The following is a 19,734-nucleotide window of genomic DNA, read 5'->3' on the forward strand; positions in this document are numbered from 1 at the left end:
GCTGCAGAGGTGTGTGTGCGTGCACGCACGTGCAGTGCAGGGTACGTGTTCGACCCGGTTTAAGATAGGTCTGCAGAGAGTGTAAAGATCCGTGTCTTTAGTTGGGGGTGGGCGAGCCTGGTAAGTAGCAGGGCCGGTTAGTGTGCCTGCTGGAGGAACCCATGTGTAACCTGCAGTTATTATAGGTCTGTGTGCTGTGCTTGTATGACAGACAGCAGAGTGGGCTCAAGTGCCAACTGTGTAGAACTGTGTCCGCATCCTGCAGGGCAGGAGTTTGAACCTGTGGAAGAGAGCCGGGGGTCGGTGTGCCCGATACCATCGTCTCTCTGTGTACAGGACAAGGTACAGCTTTGAAAAATAGCTCGGTGGATTCGTGCACTAGCTGCTGAGGGCTGTCTGCATCTTGCGGGGGTCACCCAGGGCACAATCTTAACAGGAGAGACATGTGTGAGTGTGACTGTGTTCGCGCTTCTGTGTATTTTACTGCACTTTACGGGTTGGGATCGTGAAACAGTAGCTGCGTGGGTTCGTGCGCAGGCTGCATGGGGTGCTGTGCATGTAACCTGTCGGTTATAAAGACAGCTGCCAGCAACATATGTGAGATTGATTTAACACGTTTAGTGTAAGTAGAGCACAGTTTGCCACTGTAACCTGGTGTTTGTTTATATAGGCAGTCGGTTCCGGTAGCAGAGCTTCCTGCGTCCTGGGAGCTGCTGGTCACGGTAACAGGATTCCCTATAGTTTGCTGGTAATTTAATCCAGTGCTTCTAATCCCGGCTCTGAGCGCTTGGTTCCTTTTTACAGCTATCCCTTGCTGATGGTTTGATAGCAGGGTTTGCTCCTCTGTGGCTAATCCCAGTAGCAGTGGTCACAATGGCTTTAAGGCCTTTTGCTGTTGACATAGGAGCAGGCGAATTGTTGGGGTGCTTTACCCGGTATCTGGTCACTTGTTGACGGATAGCTTTGGTCGTGGGCCACACAATGGACTGTTAGTCTCTGTATCAGGGCTTTCATGCCTCTCTCTGGGGTGCTGGCTCGGAGAGCATCTCGCACAGTGGTCACTGCTTCTGGTGGCCGAGCTCTTGCTGTGGCGAGGTGCAGGGTTAGTTAGCAGGACTTTTATTGGGTTGCTTTACTGGCAGCAGGTTGCTGAACCTGGTAGTATAGCCATATAGCACTTTATTTCTTCTTGCATGCTCCCTGGAGCGTGACTGTTGGACCAGGTTCAGACAAAAATCCCTTTAACCAAGTTGAAGGCGTCGTTGCTGTTTCTGCTCCCAGTTTTGTTCCCTGTACTCACACACGCTGTTCTTCCGTCATTGAGCGAATTGGTATCATCAGTTGTGCTATTTCAACGGCATTAGCAGCACTGAACCACGACAGTTCAAGAACCCAGAGTTAGTCTTTTGTTGTAAACACGCCGTTGTGTCAGACTTTCCCCCCCCGAGTGTAAACGATTTCAGTGTCATGTTGAAATGCCCCTCATTTGTAAGTAGGCCTCACATTAGTTTTTATTTTAAAATCCAGTGTTTTATGGGATATTTACGAAAATCCATATGTGAAAACACCACCATAGCATGCTTGTATCTGTGCCACTAGGTGAAAGGTCTGCATGCATGTAAAGCATGAATTCCGGTGCAGACTAGAGTTACATGACACGCCTTGCTTCTATCAGTTATTAATGTGTGAGACATGCAGCACCGGTTAGCACTCTCGCCTTCCTCTGGCAGGAGCACCTGGCGTCTCCATCCAGCCCTGAATGTGTTCATGGGGCAGCGGCGCAGAGACCTCTCCTCCTGGTAGGAGTGTTGTGCTTTGTGTCACGTGGACGTCTCTCCCCCACCACGGAGAAATGTGCGCACGAACCATGCTAATAAGGCTCCTTGAGCGATGTCCCAAAAACACGACAGCATAATCTGTCTTCCAAAAGTGCATGAGGTAAAAGTATATAAACCCCTGAGCCCATGCCTCTGATCGAAGGGACGGGGGAGTATACAGAGAAAAGATAGAAGCAGTCATCTGTGGGCATTGCAGCTGCTCCAAAATTGCAGTGCTTGTGTCACAGCAGAAGCACGGAGGCTCACGTAGCATATGGGAGTAAGGGACACAGTGCTTTGCTTTCCCTTTTCTCCTCTTTGTACATCAACACCATCTCAGTCCCCATTGATGCAAGGTGTGATCCTGATACAATCGCATCGCATAATCTTTCATATTTGCCAGTGTTTGTGGAGTGATTTGGTATAACCCTGTAGCAGAGAATGGGCAGGAAATAGGCAGACTTAAGGGGTTGTACCTGTATTGACTGTTTAACAGTGCACCATTTTATAAAACGTGCAATATGTTAATGGAAAAGTAATGGTTGTATTTATTTATACATTTTAATGCCTCATACCCCTAAATAATTCCCGGCTTTTAGAAAGCAGTGTGGTGTTTCAGAGGTACAAGCTTGAACATTTGAGATGGAAGCGGGAGGGGGCTTAGTGTCTGACTATTTGTCTGCATTATAATTCCTATTATAAGATCCGTTTGGGTGTCTCTGCTTTACAGTTTCAAGACTGAGATGTGTCTGCTTGTTAGTTGTGCATTTGTCTGTCTACTTCGCAATCCCCAGTAGAAAGGTGTGTGTACACATATAGTGAGCATGGGTCTCTGTGGAGCTGGGTGAAGGTACAAGAGCAAAGCTGTGTGAAGTGAGGGGAGGGGAGGTGCAGTGACCGATCTGTTTATTAGCCCCAGCACTAATTGCTTTATTAACCTTCCTGCTTCCTCAAATTGGCTTAAAAATGCACCGTTTGTCCACTCTTTTTTCAAAATTTTCTTGGGGGTTGTAAGCCCCCCAAACCCCCCATAGGTTGTTCGAGCTCGCTCGCTACGCTCGCTCGCCGCAGTGCAGTACGACAATAATGTTACGCCACACCACTTTCAAATGTCACCAGCCGCCACTGTTTATTGGTGGTTCTGTCTGGGATATTAAAAATGAATAAAAAGGGTCAATGGGGGTGTTATGGTCCTATGACCCTGGTGCCAACATGTTTCAATCCAGTGAAGGCCGTGTAGGTCCTGGACTTTCTTCAGGGCAGAGAAGCAAATCCTCCCTGGAAAAAGCAGTTGAAAGGAAGTCCCTATCCTGCTATTAAGTAAGGGAGATAGCTGCTATTTACATCCAACTACACAGATAATCTGATAATCGGTCATTTTTCCATCCCTAGTTGGGAGGGTAATTACGTCACTGGGGACCTCCAGAGGTAATTTTTTGTTATTTGGTGTAGGAACACTAGAGGCTATACTCCAATGTGAAAAATCATCTCAGCCCTCTCGGCACAGGGGAAGTGTCCCTTTCTCTACTGCAATAGTCTTATCGCACTATAGAGATACACCACGAGAGAGATCACACTCTGGGACCCACCAGCATACACCACGAGCGAGATCACACACCTGAGGGGAGATCACACTCTGGCAGCCAGAGCATACACCGTAAGAGAGATAAGTTCAAACTTAAGCTGATCCAACTCTACTATTTACATGCAGCTTACCTCACTCCCCTGTGCCTCCACTGAGCGGGCTTGCACCCGGACGGGTCATGTGTGAGATGTAACCATGTTCCGGCTGATTTTTTTTCATGTAGTTTGGTCCTGTCCCCGCCTGGAGCAGTTTTGGGGGGCCATTGAGGAGGAGCTTACGGAGGTCCTGGGGTGAGGGGGTTCCCCATAACCCACGTCATTCACTACTGGGGATCACGGATGGGCTGGACGGGTCCAGAAATGACAAGATATTCTTTAACACAGCTATGATTGTAGCCAAGCGTGACATAGCGGCGGCATGGAAATGTCCTGACCCGCCGGACCTTGGGAGGTGGCGAAGGGGGGTGGACTGGTGCGCGACCAGGAGAAAGCCCTTTACATGGCGAGAGCATGTTCCAAAAAATACCAAAGGGTGTGGGATAAGTGCATGGGTACTATGGAGGGTTCAGATTGAATCACCTACTTACTTTGTGTATATCGTATGGGGTACGAAACCGTGGGATGCTATGCTCATAAGAATGTAATTGATCTATTGTCCTCCGTGCTTTTGTTGTCTTGTTTAATGTGTTCAAAAAATAATAAATTTGATTGTCCAAAAAAAAAAAAGATAAGTTACCAGAGGAGAGGTTGCACTATGGCCACTATAGAGATACACTACCAGAGAGATCACACACTTGAGGGGAGATCACACTCTGGCCACCATAGACACACACCATAAATGGAGATCACACCGAGGAGAAAGAAGACAAAGTCCAGTAAAAAGTAGTTAAACCAGTGACCTTATTGGTACACAAGCTCGATGCAGAGACCCCCAGCACCTTACACAAGGGCAACTACCAACTCTAGAATCTCCACAGACAAACCCAACATTCTATAGGTATACATCAGTGTCAACAGAACTGGCAGAGAGACCCCATGCACCTTCCAGCTTGAACATGTAACAAAAGAACAGACAACCCAACATTCTTTAGGTGTACTCTAGTGGAAACAGAACTGGAAGAAAGAACCCCACACACCTTGCCGCTTTAACATGTAACAAAAGAACACACAACCCAACTCCACTGGCAACAGAACTGGAATAAAGAACCCCCCACACCTTCCCGCTTTAACATGTAACAAAAGAACACACAACCCAACTCCACTGGCAACAAAACTGGAAAAAAGAACTCCACACATCTTCCCGCTTTAACATGAAACAAAAGAACACACAACCCAACTCCACTGGCAACAGAACTGGCAGAAAGAACCCCACACACCTTCCCGCTTTAACATGTAACAAAAGAACACACAACCCAACTCCACTGGCAACAGAACTGGCAGAAAGAACCCCACACACCTTCCCGCTTTAACATGTAACAAAAGAACACACAACCCAACTCCACTGGCAACAGAACTGGAAAAAAGAACCCCACACACCTTCCCGCTTTAACATGTAACAAAAGAACACACAACCCAACTCCACTGGCAACAGAACTGGAAAAAAGAACCCCACACATCTTCCTGCTTTAACATGTAACAAAAGAACACACAACCCAACTCCACTGGCAACAGAACTGGAGAAAAGAACCCCACACATCTTCCCGCTTGAACATGTAACAAAAGAACACACAACCCAACTCCACTGGCAACAGAACTGGCAGAAAGAACCCCACACACCTTCCCGCTTTAACATGTAACAAAAGAACACACAACCCAACTCCACTGGCAACAGAACTGGAAAAAAGAACCCCCCACACCTTCCCGCTTTAACATGTAACAAAAGAACACACAACCCAACTCCACTGGCAACAGAACTGGAAAAAAGAACCCCACACACCTTCCCGCTTTAACATGTAACAAAAGAACACACAACCCAACTCCACTGGCAACAGAACTGGAAAAAAGAACCCCACACACCTTCCCGCTTTAACATGTAACAAAAGAACACACAACCCAACTCCACTGGCAACAGAACTGGAAAAAAGAACCCCACACACCTTCCCGCTTTAACATGTAACAAAAGAACACACAACCCAACTCCACTGGCAACAGAACTGGAAAAAAGAACCCCACACACCTTCCCGCTTTAACATGTAATGAAAGAACAGAATAAAAATAAAAGGTAAATTAAGTGTCAACAATAAAAAGAATAGAAACAACTTAATTAAACAGGTAAATACATTGATAAATACGATAAAGCTTGTATTGTGAACATAATGGGGACATATTCCTGTATCATGAAATTTAGCATAACAGAAAATCTATAAGATGATTTGGAATGTGCCCAGCTCGGACCGTCCTTGCGGGGTGCACATCAGTGTCAATCAAACACTCTCTCTTCAATACCAACAAATTAATGGTGCATATAGCTAATGTTGTCAGACAGTATGACAGAGACACTTTTTTTTCTGTACTCGACTATTAATCATCTGCACAGCATTAGGTAACAGAAGGACTACCTGGATTTAGGCAGAGAACCTAGACTCCCCTTTAAGGACTTGATTTTTTTTCATTTTTTTAATTATTCGGACCAACCTTCCAATATTCATTCTTGTGATTTTCGAACATGAAGTTACCTTCTTTAATCTGCTCCATACAACCGAGGAGGATCAATCGATCACCCCACCAACTCTATTCATCTTAGATCCTGGGATGCATCCACTACACAACAGAAATGGTGACACACCAGTAAGGGCACTGGGAGTTGTTCAATTGTAAACAGCATATCATCACATACTTTCACCAATACCACTCTCAATTGAACTCTCAATGTTCGGATAAAGCGTTGAACAGGTCCATAACTTCTGGGATACACTACGACTGTCCTCGCAATCTTAGTACCATGCATACCGAAAATGCCCTCTCGTTTTCTGAGACTAACTGTGCGCCATTGTCTGTTACAAGCTCACTGTTGTAATCTTCGCTCCAGGACTCTATGAAAAAATGATAACTGAGTGCGAGGCCACTTTGTCAAATAATCAATAAGTGTGATGGCATATGTCGCAGTTTCACCCAATACATTGAAAGGACCATAGATGTCAAAAGCCAACTTACAACAAGGTATGATTGGCGCCTCGACAGGAGTCACTTGTGACTTATTGCTGAAAATGCATGCACCACAATCACTCATGTAACATTTCATAGCTTTATCCACAGCAGACACCAAGACGACTTCTGGTACCCTGCATTTCATTGCTCATGTGCCGTCTATTGGCTGACTCCAGTATCTTCCTTTTTAATTAAACCGGAACAACCACGTGCCAAATCCATTGAAACAAACCTTTGTTGCAAGTCAATTCATGCCCAACTTGTGCATATGTTACCAATTCAGGACTCAATCCTCTAATATTTAGCCACCCACTCATGACCTGCTCCAACATCAGATTCTCACCCAGACCATTCCACCTCATACGAAGCCCTGTGCGACAACGCCTGAAAATGAATTGCCCAGCACACCATTTCCTCTTCGGCGCTCACCATAGTAAAATCAAAAGAGTCTTTTCTTGAGAGAAAATAGACTACACAACGTCTTTTCCTGAACACGTATTCAACAGTATAGTTGTACTCTTGTAGACTGTGTGGTCATTTGACTATTTTAGGCATGCATTTGCTGCACCCCCCTTGCTGAATAAGTCAACCTTAGGTTTATGGTCTGTTTGAAGGACATACGGGACACATAAATGCGTGATCTACGATGCTGTGCCCCCACCATAACACCAGTGCTTCTTTCTCAATGGTTGAATAGGTCGTTTCTGCTCCACGCAGTGCCCTACAAGCGAAAGCCAATACTTCTTCCCTTCCATCATCAACCCGCTTTTGAACGAGCACAGCTCCTATACCAAGAGTGTTGGCATCCAAAACAGAAATGTTGGAATACTTAGTATCAAAAGGTTTCATTGGCCCTGCATTCACAATGTCCACACATACACTGTCAAATGCACACCGGCCCTCACTGTTCCCCTCATACAGTTCACCATTACTAAGCAATTTCACAGAGAAGTTTTATTTCAACAAAGTAAAGTATGAACTTCAAGTAGAACTCAATCAACCCAGGTAAAGACTTAAATTGGTCCTTATTCAATGGAGCAGGCGCCCAGTCGATCCCTCTTAAAGGTTTAATTTGGGTTCTGCACCCTAATGGGAGCTATGATGCCCTAAGTAGTCTACGCCATCCTCCAAAGACTTACACCTATTGTAATGGAGAGTCAAAACCGGTTCCACAGGACCCACAACATGTCCATTAATCTAGAATCAAATACCATCACGTCTTTATCGTACACCAACTTATCTTGGAAATACAGGACTCTATGAAATCCTTACATATCGCTCTCATAAGCCTCTAAAATACTGAAGGTGCTGAAACCAAACCAAAAGGAATGTGTTTGCTGCAAAACACACCCTCCAGGGTCACAACGGAAGTGATATGCTTTGAATCTCCACTAGGTACTACGTGGAGGTAAGCAGCAGACATATCAAGTGTTGGAAACATAACTGCCCCTTTTAGTGTACATAAAATCTCAGTGATGTTAGGTAGTGGTTTGCAGTGAATCCAGGTATAGCGGTTGAGATTTCGCAGGTCTACACACAACCTCAAAAACTTGTTCTCCTTGGGTGCTAGAGCTATAGGGCCAGCCATCCTGACCCCTCAATGGATTCCATGGTGTTAAGCTCACCTAACTTCCCCAATTCTTCCCTAAAACATAATGTCACTGTCTGCACATTATAAACCACAGATACACCACTTTACTTCAAAACAATTCGGTCTTAGAAGAATCCTTTTAACCAACCCAAATGTTCCGATAAAAAAAGAATAAACACATTCTGAAAACGTACTCTCTGATTCACAGCAGAAATGTTCATACAGTTGCTCCGCCACCACTGGACGATTTGCTACATTACCTGCTCAGAGTTGTTGGGCTCAAAATGCTGTTAGCTGACCCCAATTGTCCAATCCCACCAAATTTGATTCCTCTTTAACAATGTAAATCACTTTCATAGCGGTTATACCCTTGAACTCCAACACCTCATCAAATTCACCACTAATCTCAGTTCGCTCCCCTCCACCATCTTACCGGTTTATGTCAGATTCCCTCAACTGCAGTGGCTAAAACATCATGAAAAAGTCAGGACCAATTAATGTAAATGGCGACCCAGAGTCGGCCATGACTCACACTTCAGTTCCACTAGTGAGAACATTGCATTATAGAAGCTTCCACTAGAGCCACATGATCGCCATACCTACGCTACGACCACAACCATCCTAGCCCCTCTGTGATTCATCCGCAATACTGAGAACAAACCGGTTACCACCACCACCACCCAATAAACCTTCCCTCACTTTTGACACCACATACCTTTGCGTAGTCCGGGCGATTGCATCTAAAACATGTCTGAAACATAGCAGAGCCATTTTTCCTGCGCCAATATGATGGTGACTACCACACCAAAAACAAGTATCAAGTCGTCTTACTTCCTTGGACGTTTTCACAGTTTCTTTGTGCTCTTGTTTGTCGCGCTGAATCCCGATTTCCATACAAATTAAATCCTGCCATGGTGTGGCAATTTCCTTCCACGCACGCCTCTGAATGCTCTATATCTTGATTCAGGAGCAATGCTCAAAGCAGTTTCAAAGTCCGAACCCTCAGTGGAAAGTAGCCTTTGTTGACTTTTCCTAAGGCAGGTTCTCTTGATCAACTGATCCCAGATGACATCATCCCCCAGCTCACGATAACTGCACACGGTTGATTAGGTTTTCAAAGAGGAAACACAATCACCGATGGGTTCTCCTGGTTGTTGCGCTCTTTATAGAAACAAATGCCTTTCGAGAATGACATTTCTGCTTGACTGCCACAAGTTCACCCCTAGCCCCTTCCCGATTCATTTGAACCTGTACTTCTTGAACTGATGATTTTGGTAATATCGCCTTGCATTTATTGCGTATGTCATGGAAGTAGTGATTTTTGTGTTGCCTTCAGAGCCCCTAAATAGGCCTCTTAGACCGCTTTCCATCTTAGCCAATCTAAAGCAGGAGTATCGGCTACAGATAAAAGTGGAGGATGAGCAGAGATGCCTGCCACATCTCTGTGGTGCCAACAAGATGGAAATTCATAAGGTAAATGCTTCTCCCTTCATACAAAGATCCAGAAAAAAGAATACTTATTGATAACTCGTCTTAGAGTCACAGCGCGTACCCAGTGAGGCGATCTTATGTTGTGTATCTGTGATGCCAGAAGATGGAAGACAAATGATCCTTTTCCAAAATGGTGGCCGCTGAGGACGCAATGTGACGTGCAACATCACGTTACATGCCAGCACAACTGTACCGCAAGTTATGTGGCAAAGGATGGGCATCGCTAGGGTCAGGCCACTGAGTCGCATCCCGTGGAGACCTTAAGGCTGGCAGCCGAAGAGAGGGAAATGCCGCCAACCCCGAGGAGCTGAAAGGAAGCCCCAGGCCACAGTCTCCTCAACAGAACTCTGGAATCAAGTGTTGTGGGTGGCACACCACTGGGTGGAGAGCTGGAGGCCCTCCTCATTGCCAGTGAAGAGAGACAAAGGCAAAGTCAAACCAAGGTGGGTTAGACAGCGCCTTTATTTGTACACACGCGAGATGCAGAGACCACCGGCACTTTACCCAAAGGCAAGTGTCAACTCTGGAATCTCCACAGACAAACCCAATATTTAATAGGTGTACATCAGTGGCAACAACACTGGAAGAAAACACACACACACACACACACACACACAAGAGCAAGAAAGTGAGAACTCACTTGGGGTACTGAAAGAAAGAACAACATAGCTCCCGGAATGTATTCAGTGGAAGGATACAAGTCATCCAATCAAAAGGATGGTAAAGAAGCTATTCTCTTGAGAAGGGACAAACACAGAAAGAGGACAGAAAGTCACTGAGTAAGAAGCAAGCAAGTGTGACCATAGTAAGCAACGGGCTGCCCTACAGCCCACGGTATGTATCGGTATTGTCAACAATAGGTCTTTAACATTAGACAGCTAAAGCCGTCTGTAGGAGAGACCTAAATATACAAATGTGACAGGATCGAAACAGTCAATCTTCACAGTTGCAATGACTCTGGGAAACATTCCATGGCATTGCTTTAATTAACGGATGTCACAGAATCCGTATCCAGATCATCTTGCCAACACAGCTGTCAGAGATGTCTGTGCAAAAGTGCACCTGTGAATGCGAGGACACACGGGTGTTCTCAGCACAGGAGCAGGATCGTGCGAATGACTGATCGGCATGTCCACACCATCAATTTGAGGTTTTTCTCCCAAATCTACACTAACAGAAGCATAGCGCCTGATTTAGGGTCTAGTAGAGAGCGAAAACGTCTGCCTCCCTGCCGTTAGTCCTCCTGCCAAATTTAGAGATGTCCGCTGCCCCACAAATTATACATGAACTGCAGTCATGGCGGTTCCTGTAAATGTAGGAAATGTTTGACGGACGGCTCTGTCAAACATTATGGAAGATAAAAAACTAATAATTCCCACAACATGGAAGTTTTCTCCCATGGGGTGATGGTCATTGAGCCTTTAATTCTGTCTTTTTAACTGTCCAGACAGTGATAAAAAAAAAAATGTTTTTTTTTAAAAGCCTCTGACCACCCCCTCTCAGTATGGTGGAGAGTCAGATTGCTTACCACCAATGGCCCCTACTCCCTCAGAAGAAGGTTTATGCCGAAAGAGCAAATTTTACTCCATTGGCCGTCCAACCTCTAAATGGGCGAGAGTTTGACGGAGAGGGTACGATGTCCCCATTGCATCGGAGTACCCTTTCTGCTAAACTATAAATCAGCCTCAATCCTTGTCAGACAAGCTTTTCTTTGCCACTTAATAAAGGAGTATAAATGTCAAACAAGTGATTACAAAAATAAGTAGCCCCTTCAAATTGAGAAGATGTGTCAAGCTAGCGGGCGGCCCCTAGGGAACATAACCTTTGAAGTTTGTTGATTAGATTTGTTTCACTAATGTCAAAGGAAAGTTTGTGAGACAGAATCACCAGAGGTGGGGCCCATTATAGATATGTTTCACATCACATACCTAAAACCTAACTCGTCAACCTTGTGACCCATAAACAATGTTGGTCACTAGAAAGAGCATTGGAGTATGTATGTGGTGTTTCTAAAGCAAAAACGCATAGTGCAACCTTGCTAAAAGGGAGAGGAACGCTGTAGAGGGTTTAAGAAAAGCATGAAGTTATGACGTCAACGAGTGATAGGAGAGTTAGCTGGGTGTAAACCTGGGCTCTAAGAAACACTGCCCGCAGACCTATTCCAACGACCTCTCCAATGGGTACCAACCATCACACCCAAGGTCATCACAGAAACACCTCACGACTTACAGACATGTGACTCACTCACCTGAGGACGGCGGACTCGAAGGATCCATGTTGGCGGCACAATGACAGCAGCATGCACCCCGAGGGAGCATGGTTCCTCGATATGATGCAGCATGAAGCACGAAACCTTATTATGATACTGCGGAAGAGAAAACAAGAGGGATCAAAAGAGGAGAAAGGGATACAAAGGGGGAAGCAGAGAAATAAACAGATCAGACGAGATGGGAGGAAAAGACAGAGCAGAGAAAGAGAGTGCGTGAAGGTGCTCACACTCGTCGAGAGAGTCTGCAAAGAGTGGTGAGAGCTGAGGCTGGTGGAGGTTACGCAGAGTGGATGAGTGATACAGTGAGGAGACAGGGAGAGAAGAGAGAAGCGGTTGATCGTAGAGATGAAGACAAAGGGTACAGACAGAGATGGCGTCAGGGACTGGACGAAGCCTCTAGTTGTACAAGCTGCCGGACACTCTAGGTCTCAACGTTGCACCATAGTAGATATATTGTGTATGCATGGCAGATGTTTCAGCTACGAAGAAACATTTACACTAGAATCATAAATCATAAGCAACAATCTTTACTGACACAACCTTAGGTAGGAATTTGAGGTTGGAGCGAAGGGCAACCCGGTCCCTATGTATTTGGAGAAAGGTTCTTCCAGGTTTAATGCTTGAGGCTCACTGACACGCCCAAGTGAGGTAATAGCAATTAGAAATGCAACCTTCAAAGATAGGAATTGAAGAGGGCAAGTGTGGAGGGGCTCAAATGGAGGGCCCATGAGTCATATAAGGACAATGTTAAGATTCCATGAGGGTGGTGGTGGAACCTGGCGGGAATCACTCTAGTGAGGCCTTCCACAAAGGATTTAATAAATGGTATTTTGAAGAGAGATGTGTCACCTAATCTGAAGATAGGCAGCTACTGCGGCTAGATGTAAGCGTATTGAGGTAAAGGCTAGCCCGGAAATTTAGAAGTGAAGCAAGTAACAAACTATGTTCTTTACTGTTGCTGAAAGGGTCCATTTGTTTTGAGTGACAGTAGCAGACAAATCTTTTCCATTTGGCAGCATTGCAGGCATGGGTGGTACATCTGTGGGCTTCCTTTAGAATGCTCATGCACAGATGGAAGATTAAGGCACTGAAATTCTATGACCTCAGGAGTCAGATCGTAAGGTTGAGTGACCTGGGATCTGGCTGCCTGATTTCTCCATGGTTCTGCACGAACAGATCCGGCCTGATGGAAAGCCTCTATTGCGGGAACAGAGCGAGATCGAGCAGAGTTGTGAGCCATGGTTGGAAGGTCCATGTGGTAGCTACCAAGATGAGGTTAGGGATGTTTTCCGAAGTCACCGAACCACACATGGAAGAAGAGAAAGAGGAGGAAATGCGTAGGTAAAGGTCGCTGACCAATTCGTCCATATTGCATTGCCGATGGACTGTGGGTGTAGGAGCCTGGAGGCTTAGTTTGGGCATTTGGCACTGTGCGATTGCAGACAGATCTATTTGAGGGAACCCACAGTTGTGAAAGTAACAAAGGAGGACTTGAGGGTGGAGTTCCCACTCGTGGACTTATTGCCAGATCCTCCTGAGGAGGTCAGCAAAATCGCTGTCCATCTCGGAAGGCATTCAGCTAACAAATTAATGTTGTGGTGGAGAGCCCAACACCCAATGCTCTGTATTAGGCAAGATAGCTGTGGAGAGCAAATCCTCCCTTTGTTTCTGAACATAGTACACAGCTGTCGTATTGTCTATTCAGACCAGGATAACCTTGCCTATCAGGTGAGACAGGAAGGCTTTCAACACGAGGTGAACAGCTAGAAGCTCCAGGTAGTTGATGTGAAGACCCTGGTATGTGGTCTCCTACAGACCCTGCACAGTCAGATCTTGCAAGTGTGCGCACCACTCAGAGAATGAGGCATCCGTTGTAACAATGGTCTGCGGAACAGGGTCGAGGAAAGGCCACCCCTGCAAAAGGTTGCTGGTGTTCCACTACTGCAGAGAGTGATGTGCGGCAGCCGATCAACACTGGATCATCCCAGTGACCCTCTGTCAGAGACCACTGTTGCACTAAACATCCTTCAACGGATGCAGGCAAAGCCTTGCATCAGGCAGTATGGCCGTGCACGAGGATATCAAGCCCAAAAGACGCATTACCGTCCTGACTGATTTGTTGATCCGGTTGGAAAATGGGAATTAGTGCTTGAAAAGACTGGATCACGGTAGAATTGGGATAGGCGAAGCCCACTTCTGTGTTGAAATGGCCCTTAGGCAAGGCTGGAACTGTAGGGGTTGGAGACGGGGTATGGTGACGTTGATGGTAAACCTCAATCGAAGAAGTCGATCTATGATGTCATGTGCGTGTTTTTGGCACTGCTGACAGGTGGCAGCTTTGATGATCCAATCATCCAGATAAGGGAAAATGAGAACACCCTGTCTGCAGAGATGGGTGGCTACCAACTCAAGGCATTAGGAAACTACCAGGGGGGCAGTTGTGACCCCAAAGGGCAGGACTTTGAACTGATAGTGCCTTCCGCAATCCACACACCCAAGATATCGGCGATGAGCCGGATGCTTTGGAACGTGGAAGTAGGCGTCCTTTAGGTCTAGAGCAGCTATAGAATCGCCCTGCTGGCGACACAAGATGATATCCTGAAGGGTCGCCATGTGAACATGCTCTGACAAAATGTATTTGTTTAGGGGCCTGAGGATCCGAATGTGCCTGAAGGACCCGTCTTTGGGTATGAGGAAGTATAGTGTGTAAATTCCTGCACCCTGCTGATGGGTGGGTATGGGTTCCATAACAGAAGGGATTGTGGAAGAGGTGTGGCGCAGCGGGCAGGGTGCATGACTCCAGACCACGGGGTTCACGGTCCGATCCCTGGTGCCAGTGGCAGGTTAGCCCAGCACCATGTGACTCTTGGCAATAGCTCGCTTAATCTTCCCGACGGCCCCCAGCACTGGACACCTCTCCGGAGGTAGCTGTGCGCTTTACCAGTGCTGGAATTTCATTTTCATCTCATTTGACCTCCTCATTTGAGAAGTGTTTGATGTTTCATTGATAGTCTGTGTTTGTGACGTGGAATGGTTGGAGGTGTGGACTTGAGCTTCAGGCAATCAGCATGTAGGATAATATCCAACTCCCACTGGTCTGAGGTTATGGTTTGCCATGTGGGAGAGAACCAAACAGGTGTCATGCGGTCGGAAGGAAGAAGAGGCAAGTAAGGGTTTGGTGGTGGGTGTAGCTCCTTTTGGATAGCTACCTTTGCCTCTGGAGTTGTTGCCTCAATAGGACCCTCTAAAATAACCTCTAGGAGAGAATTGCTGGCCCTGTGTGCACTGGTAAGAGGTGGAGCCTTCAGAGAAGGTGGTCTTTGAACCTCTACGGTAGGACAAGCAGTGAAAGGAACTACGAGGAGCTTGAGGTTGAAGTGTCACCATTGCTTCTGCCATCTACATTTTTTCTAGTGTTTGGTCCACCTGTGGGCCAAAAAGGTTACCCTCCCCCCTCAAAAGTCATGTTCAGTAGATTTTCTGAACTTCTGCTTAAATCCAGAGATACGTAGCCATGCATGTCTGAGGAGGAGAACACTAGTATTCTCCCACTATGCGCAGTATCAGCTGAGTCCAGGACACACCATGGAAGTATCAGAAACAAACTTGCCCTCTGATACCATTTCCTGGCCATGTTTCCTATGCTCCTAAGGAGGTACAGGAGAAGTTCCCAAGGAGGTACAGGAGAAGCTCCCAAGGAGGTACAGGAGAAGCTCCCAAGGAGGTACAGGAGAAGCTCCTCCGTTCCATCCAAGTGGACACAGTTATATCTTGCAAGGAGGCCGGTGGAATTTGCCAGTGGTCGTTGATTGCACTGCTATCCTTTTCCATGCTACGTATATGTGTTTGCTCTCTTTGTCTGATGGCGGGGCATCTCCCTGGCCTGGGAGTTTGCTCGTACGTGGGCAGTGGTGACCACTATTGAGTCGGCTGGAAGCTGGCCAGGGATATATATTGGTTCAGATGGAGTGGCCTTATATTTTTTTTATCCAGTCTAGGGTGCTATAACCCTAGCTCTAACCGGATCTTTAAAAACGGCAAGGGTGTGACAAAGCATAGCCTTGCGCATTGGGAGATACTGGGTCAAGGGGTGAGTGGGGGAAAGAGGTTCAAAAACAAAGTCCTCGTCTAAGGACTCCCTGTGGAGTTCTACCTTTTAGTTAATGGGGCAGCTCTACCAATCAGTTCATGGAAGGATGTAGAGTCATCATGAGGAAGGGGTGGGCAAGGTAGAGGTCTGGGTCTGTGTCCCCTGGTGGGTCTATATCATATGAGTCCCATTGATCACCCTGTGGAGGAGTATCAACGTGCCCACCTGTGTCAGAATGTGAAGACCCCTGAGGTGTAATGTCAAGGGAGTCCCTGTAGAAGGAGGTGGGGAGGACGAATTCAAAGGTGGGGAATGGTTGGTGGTGATGCAAGAATTAAGGGTCTAGTAGCTTTTTCTGCCTTCCTCCACAGTTTTGAGGGAACTGGAGCATCCAGCGCTTCCCGCTGTTTAACGGACAGACAAGCAGATCCTAAGGGGAGGGCAAGGATGCACCCAGTAGGAGGGTGGATAAACAGCTGCTTTTGCCTTGAGTCAAGCTGTTCCTGAAGCTTATGGATGATGGGCTTGACTGGTGTGCTGGTGCCGGACTTGGAGGTAGACGCCAACATTTTTGGCTCTGAAATTGTCTTTTGTTTCAGCCCGACAGTCCACTTGGTTCCGAGGTGGATGAAGTTGATGCAGAGATTCGGCTCGTTGTAGAAAATCAACTCAGTGCCAGAGGGGTGGGAGCAAAGGCCCTCAGTCTGGAAGGTTGCTCGGTGCCGACCATGGCCTGAAGGCAGCGTGGTCTGAAAGCCTGTTTCTGATGTTCCAGAGGGGCTACATGCTTCTTGGCAGACTGCTGCTCAGAATACTGTTGAGGGGGAGGCGTTGCCGAACTCGTGGACTGCTGAGTAGGTGGACGGTCTTCGATCTCCAGGCCAATCTCCAGGTTGGATTCAGAGCAGCCTTCAAGGCAAAAAGCCTCTTTATCTGCAGCCGATGGCTGTGAGTTCTGTTCCCCCTCAATGATGCCAGGGCTGAACAGGTCTGGTGTACCTTGTAAGCTAATTCACAACATCTCAAGTTAACTGCCCAAACATCACATTGAGTCTTCTTGGAGCAGAAAGTGCGACAGGTGTCGCAGTCGAGCTCGTTGTGTTCCGGCGACAGACACTGAATGTAGATCGGTCTGAGGGTATTTCACGTGGCAGCGAGGACAGTAGTGAAAAGGTGTCTGATCCATCATTTTTGAGGCATAGCGCAGAGACGTGAAAGAGACTCAAGACCCTCACTGGAGATTTGCCGTGCTTTACAAATCCTGATTGATTAACTGATTAAGAGACTAGATTGGCCCTGATGGGCAAGGTCCAGGAGGCAGAGTGGTCGATACAAATCTGGCTTGACAATAGTATTCAAGCATCAACCCACACAGGAAAGAAGAGGAACGTGATCAAAGTACAAATTTGACGAGGGAATGAACTGTGATAACCGAAAAAGCACAGCAACAGCAAACTGGCACACAAGAGCACATGTCCGCACCTGACAGCGGAATGAAAACAATCTAACAATAGGGTCGATGCCGATGCACCTTATCAAGAGGAGGAGTCACTCTAGCTCATAACTCAAAAGACTTCTTTGAAGTAAAACAACTTGCACACATCCGGCCCCAACACTTGATGGCAGGAGTATGCACAGCATGTCTATCTACGGCCCCACATGCCTCAAACAGATCAGTTCTTTTCTGAATATAATATTTTACAAGCTTTTTGAATCAATAATATGTTGCAGAGTGGCGAAGGGGGCCTATAGAATTACTTGATCTTACTTGATCTGTCGGCGGCCTTCGACACGGTCTCGCACACTATCCTGAGTGACCGTCTATTTAACTCAGGGATAAGAGAGGTAGTGCTGACATGGTTCAAAAATTTTCTTTGCCAAAGACGTCAAGTCACTGTACTAGGGGAATTCAGCTATGAGGAAAAATATATCAGTGCAGGGGTCTCTCAGGGCTCTAGTCTGAGCCCTGTACTTTTCAATCTATACATGGTCCCCCTGATTGAGCTTATTTCCTCCTAGCAGATCAGCACAATATCATACGCTGATGATACACAGCTCATCCTGGTGCTGGACAGAGAGCTGCCTGGAGCTGAAGAAAACCTCAAAAACTGCCTCACTGCTACTTGCAAGTGGATGAAGTGCAACCACCTCAAATGTATTTCGGGGAAAACCGAAATCTTGCCTTTCGGTCCTCAAAATCTGTTCTCGCCCAAACAGTGGTGGCCTGAAGATGCCGAAGCTCCCCCAAACACCATCTCCTCTGCCCGTAACTTAGGCATCAAGTTCGGTGACGCTCTGTCATTTAAGCAACAAGCAGTGGCCGTGGCCGGCACCTGTTTTCACATCATCAGAACCCTCAGAAAGTTTTTTGATCTCCTCCCCCTCCCAGCAAGAAAAACGGTAGCGGTTGCACTCATAACATCTAGACTGGACTACTGCAACAGGCTGTATGCAGGAGCAAATAAATCCGTGCTCCACAGACTGCAGATGGTCCAGCACGCAACCGCCCGCCTGGTCCTTGGCTGGCCTAGGAAGTCATCCGCTTCGGCCGCACTCAATACTCTTCATTGGTTACCAATACAGAAGCGTATCTTATTCAAAATCCTGGTTATCACTTTGAGCCTTTCACTTACAGGGGCCCAGGTATCTGTCGAATGGCTTCAGACGCTATCTGTCTGCGCGTAGCCTAAGGTCCTCCAATCAAAACCTACTAGTGACCCCTAAATTCAGGCTCACCAATAAGGGTGGGAAATCCCTGGCTGTCATTGGTTCCAGGGCGTGGAACGAACTGCCACCACAGCTTCGGCAAATCTCAACAGAAAGGCTCTTCAGGAAAGCCCTGAAGACCTGGGTTTTCTCCCTTACAGACACCGCCTGTAAAGCCTTAGTATAAAGTGTACAGGACCCTTCGAACGACATCAGTTAGCCAACATGTTCCACCTAGGTTGGCACCAAGCGCCCAGATGCTCCTTGGAGTGATAGCTGCGCTATACAAATGTATTTTCCATTCCATTCCAATTAAACAGGTCTAAACACGTGGCACTGATTAATGAGTCCAATCCAAGCCTTAGGCAGACACTGCACAATTTCAGGTGCGGCGCATTGTGAGGTGCTGCATTTTTCCAATCAATCAATCAATCAATCAATCAGGGGTTTGTAAAGTGCACTACTCACCAGTTCAGGTCTTAAGGCGCTGGGGGGGGTATGCAGCTCCGTTGGGGTCATTCAAAGACCCGGGTCTTGCGGTCTGTCCTGAATTGGTGCAGTGTCCGGCTTCGCCAAAGGCGAAGAGTGACCTCGTTCCTTGTCTTGGATGCAAGGTGGGAGAAGGGCCTTCCACCCACTCTGTTCCTGTAGCAACGTGAGACGGTGGCTACAGAGAGGTCGGCTGAGCGGAGGTCTCTCTTGGGGGCATGGAAGGAGAGGCGGTTGTTGAGGTTTTGTGGTGCAATGTTGTGAAGGGCCCTTGTAGGCGTGCGTGAGCAGCTTGAAAGTTATTCTTCTTTCGCCGGGGAGCCAGTGGAGGTCACGGAGGGGTTGGGTTACGTGGCTGTGTCTTGGGATATCAAGGATTAATCTGGCTGCGGAGTTCCGGATAGTCTGGAGGGTCTTTATAACCCTCGGATTGTACAGCGTATGTGTCGCAGTCTAAGCTGTGTGTAGATACGGCAAAATATGCGGTGCACAGACCTGTGCAGTGCCGTGTCCCCTGGGGGTCTTCATAAACATTAGATTGTACAGTTTA

The 19,734-nt window shown here is 46.9% G+C and overlaps 1 protein-coding gene across 9 annotated transcripts in view; it reads right to left on the bottom strand.

Moving 5' to 3' along the window:
* Positions 1-19,734, bottom strand: part of DGKZ (diacylglycerol kinase zeta) — a 759,825-nt gene that overhangs the window by 314,440 nt on the left and 425,651 nt on the right. For all 9 annotated transcript variants that reach the window (XM_085646693.1, XM_085646692.1, XM_085646686.1 and 6 more), the window contains one exon: positions 11,879-11,995. In XM_085646693.1, coding sequence (XP_085502819.1) covers positions 11,879-11,995 — 117 coding nt within the window. The remainder of the gene's footprint in view (positions 1-11,878; positions 11,996-19,734) is intronic.

Source organism: Triturus cristatus, chromosome 3_1 (assembly GCF_964204655.1).
Source record: "Triturus cristatus chromosome 3_1, aTriCri1.1, whole genome shotgun sequence".
NCBI lineage: Eukaryota > Metazoa > Chordata > Amphibia > Caudata > Salamandridae > Triturus > Triturus cristatus.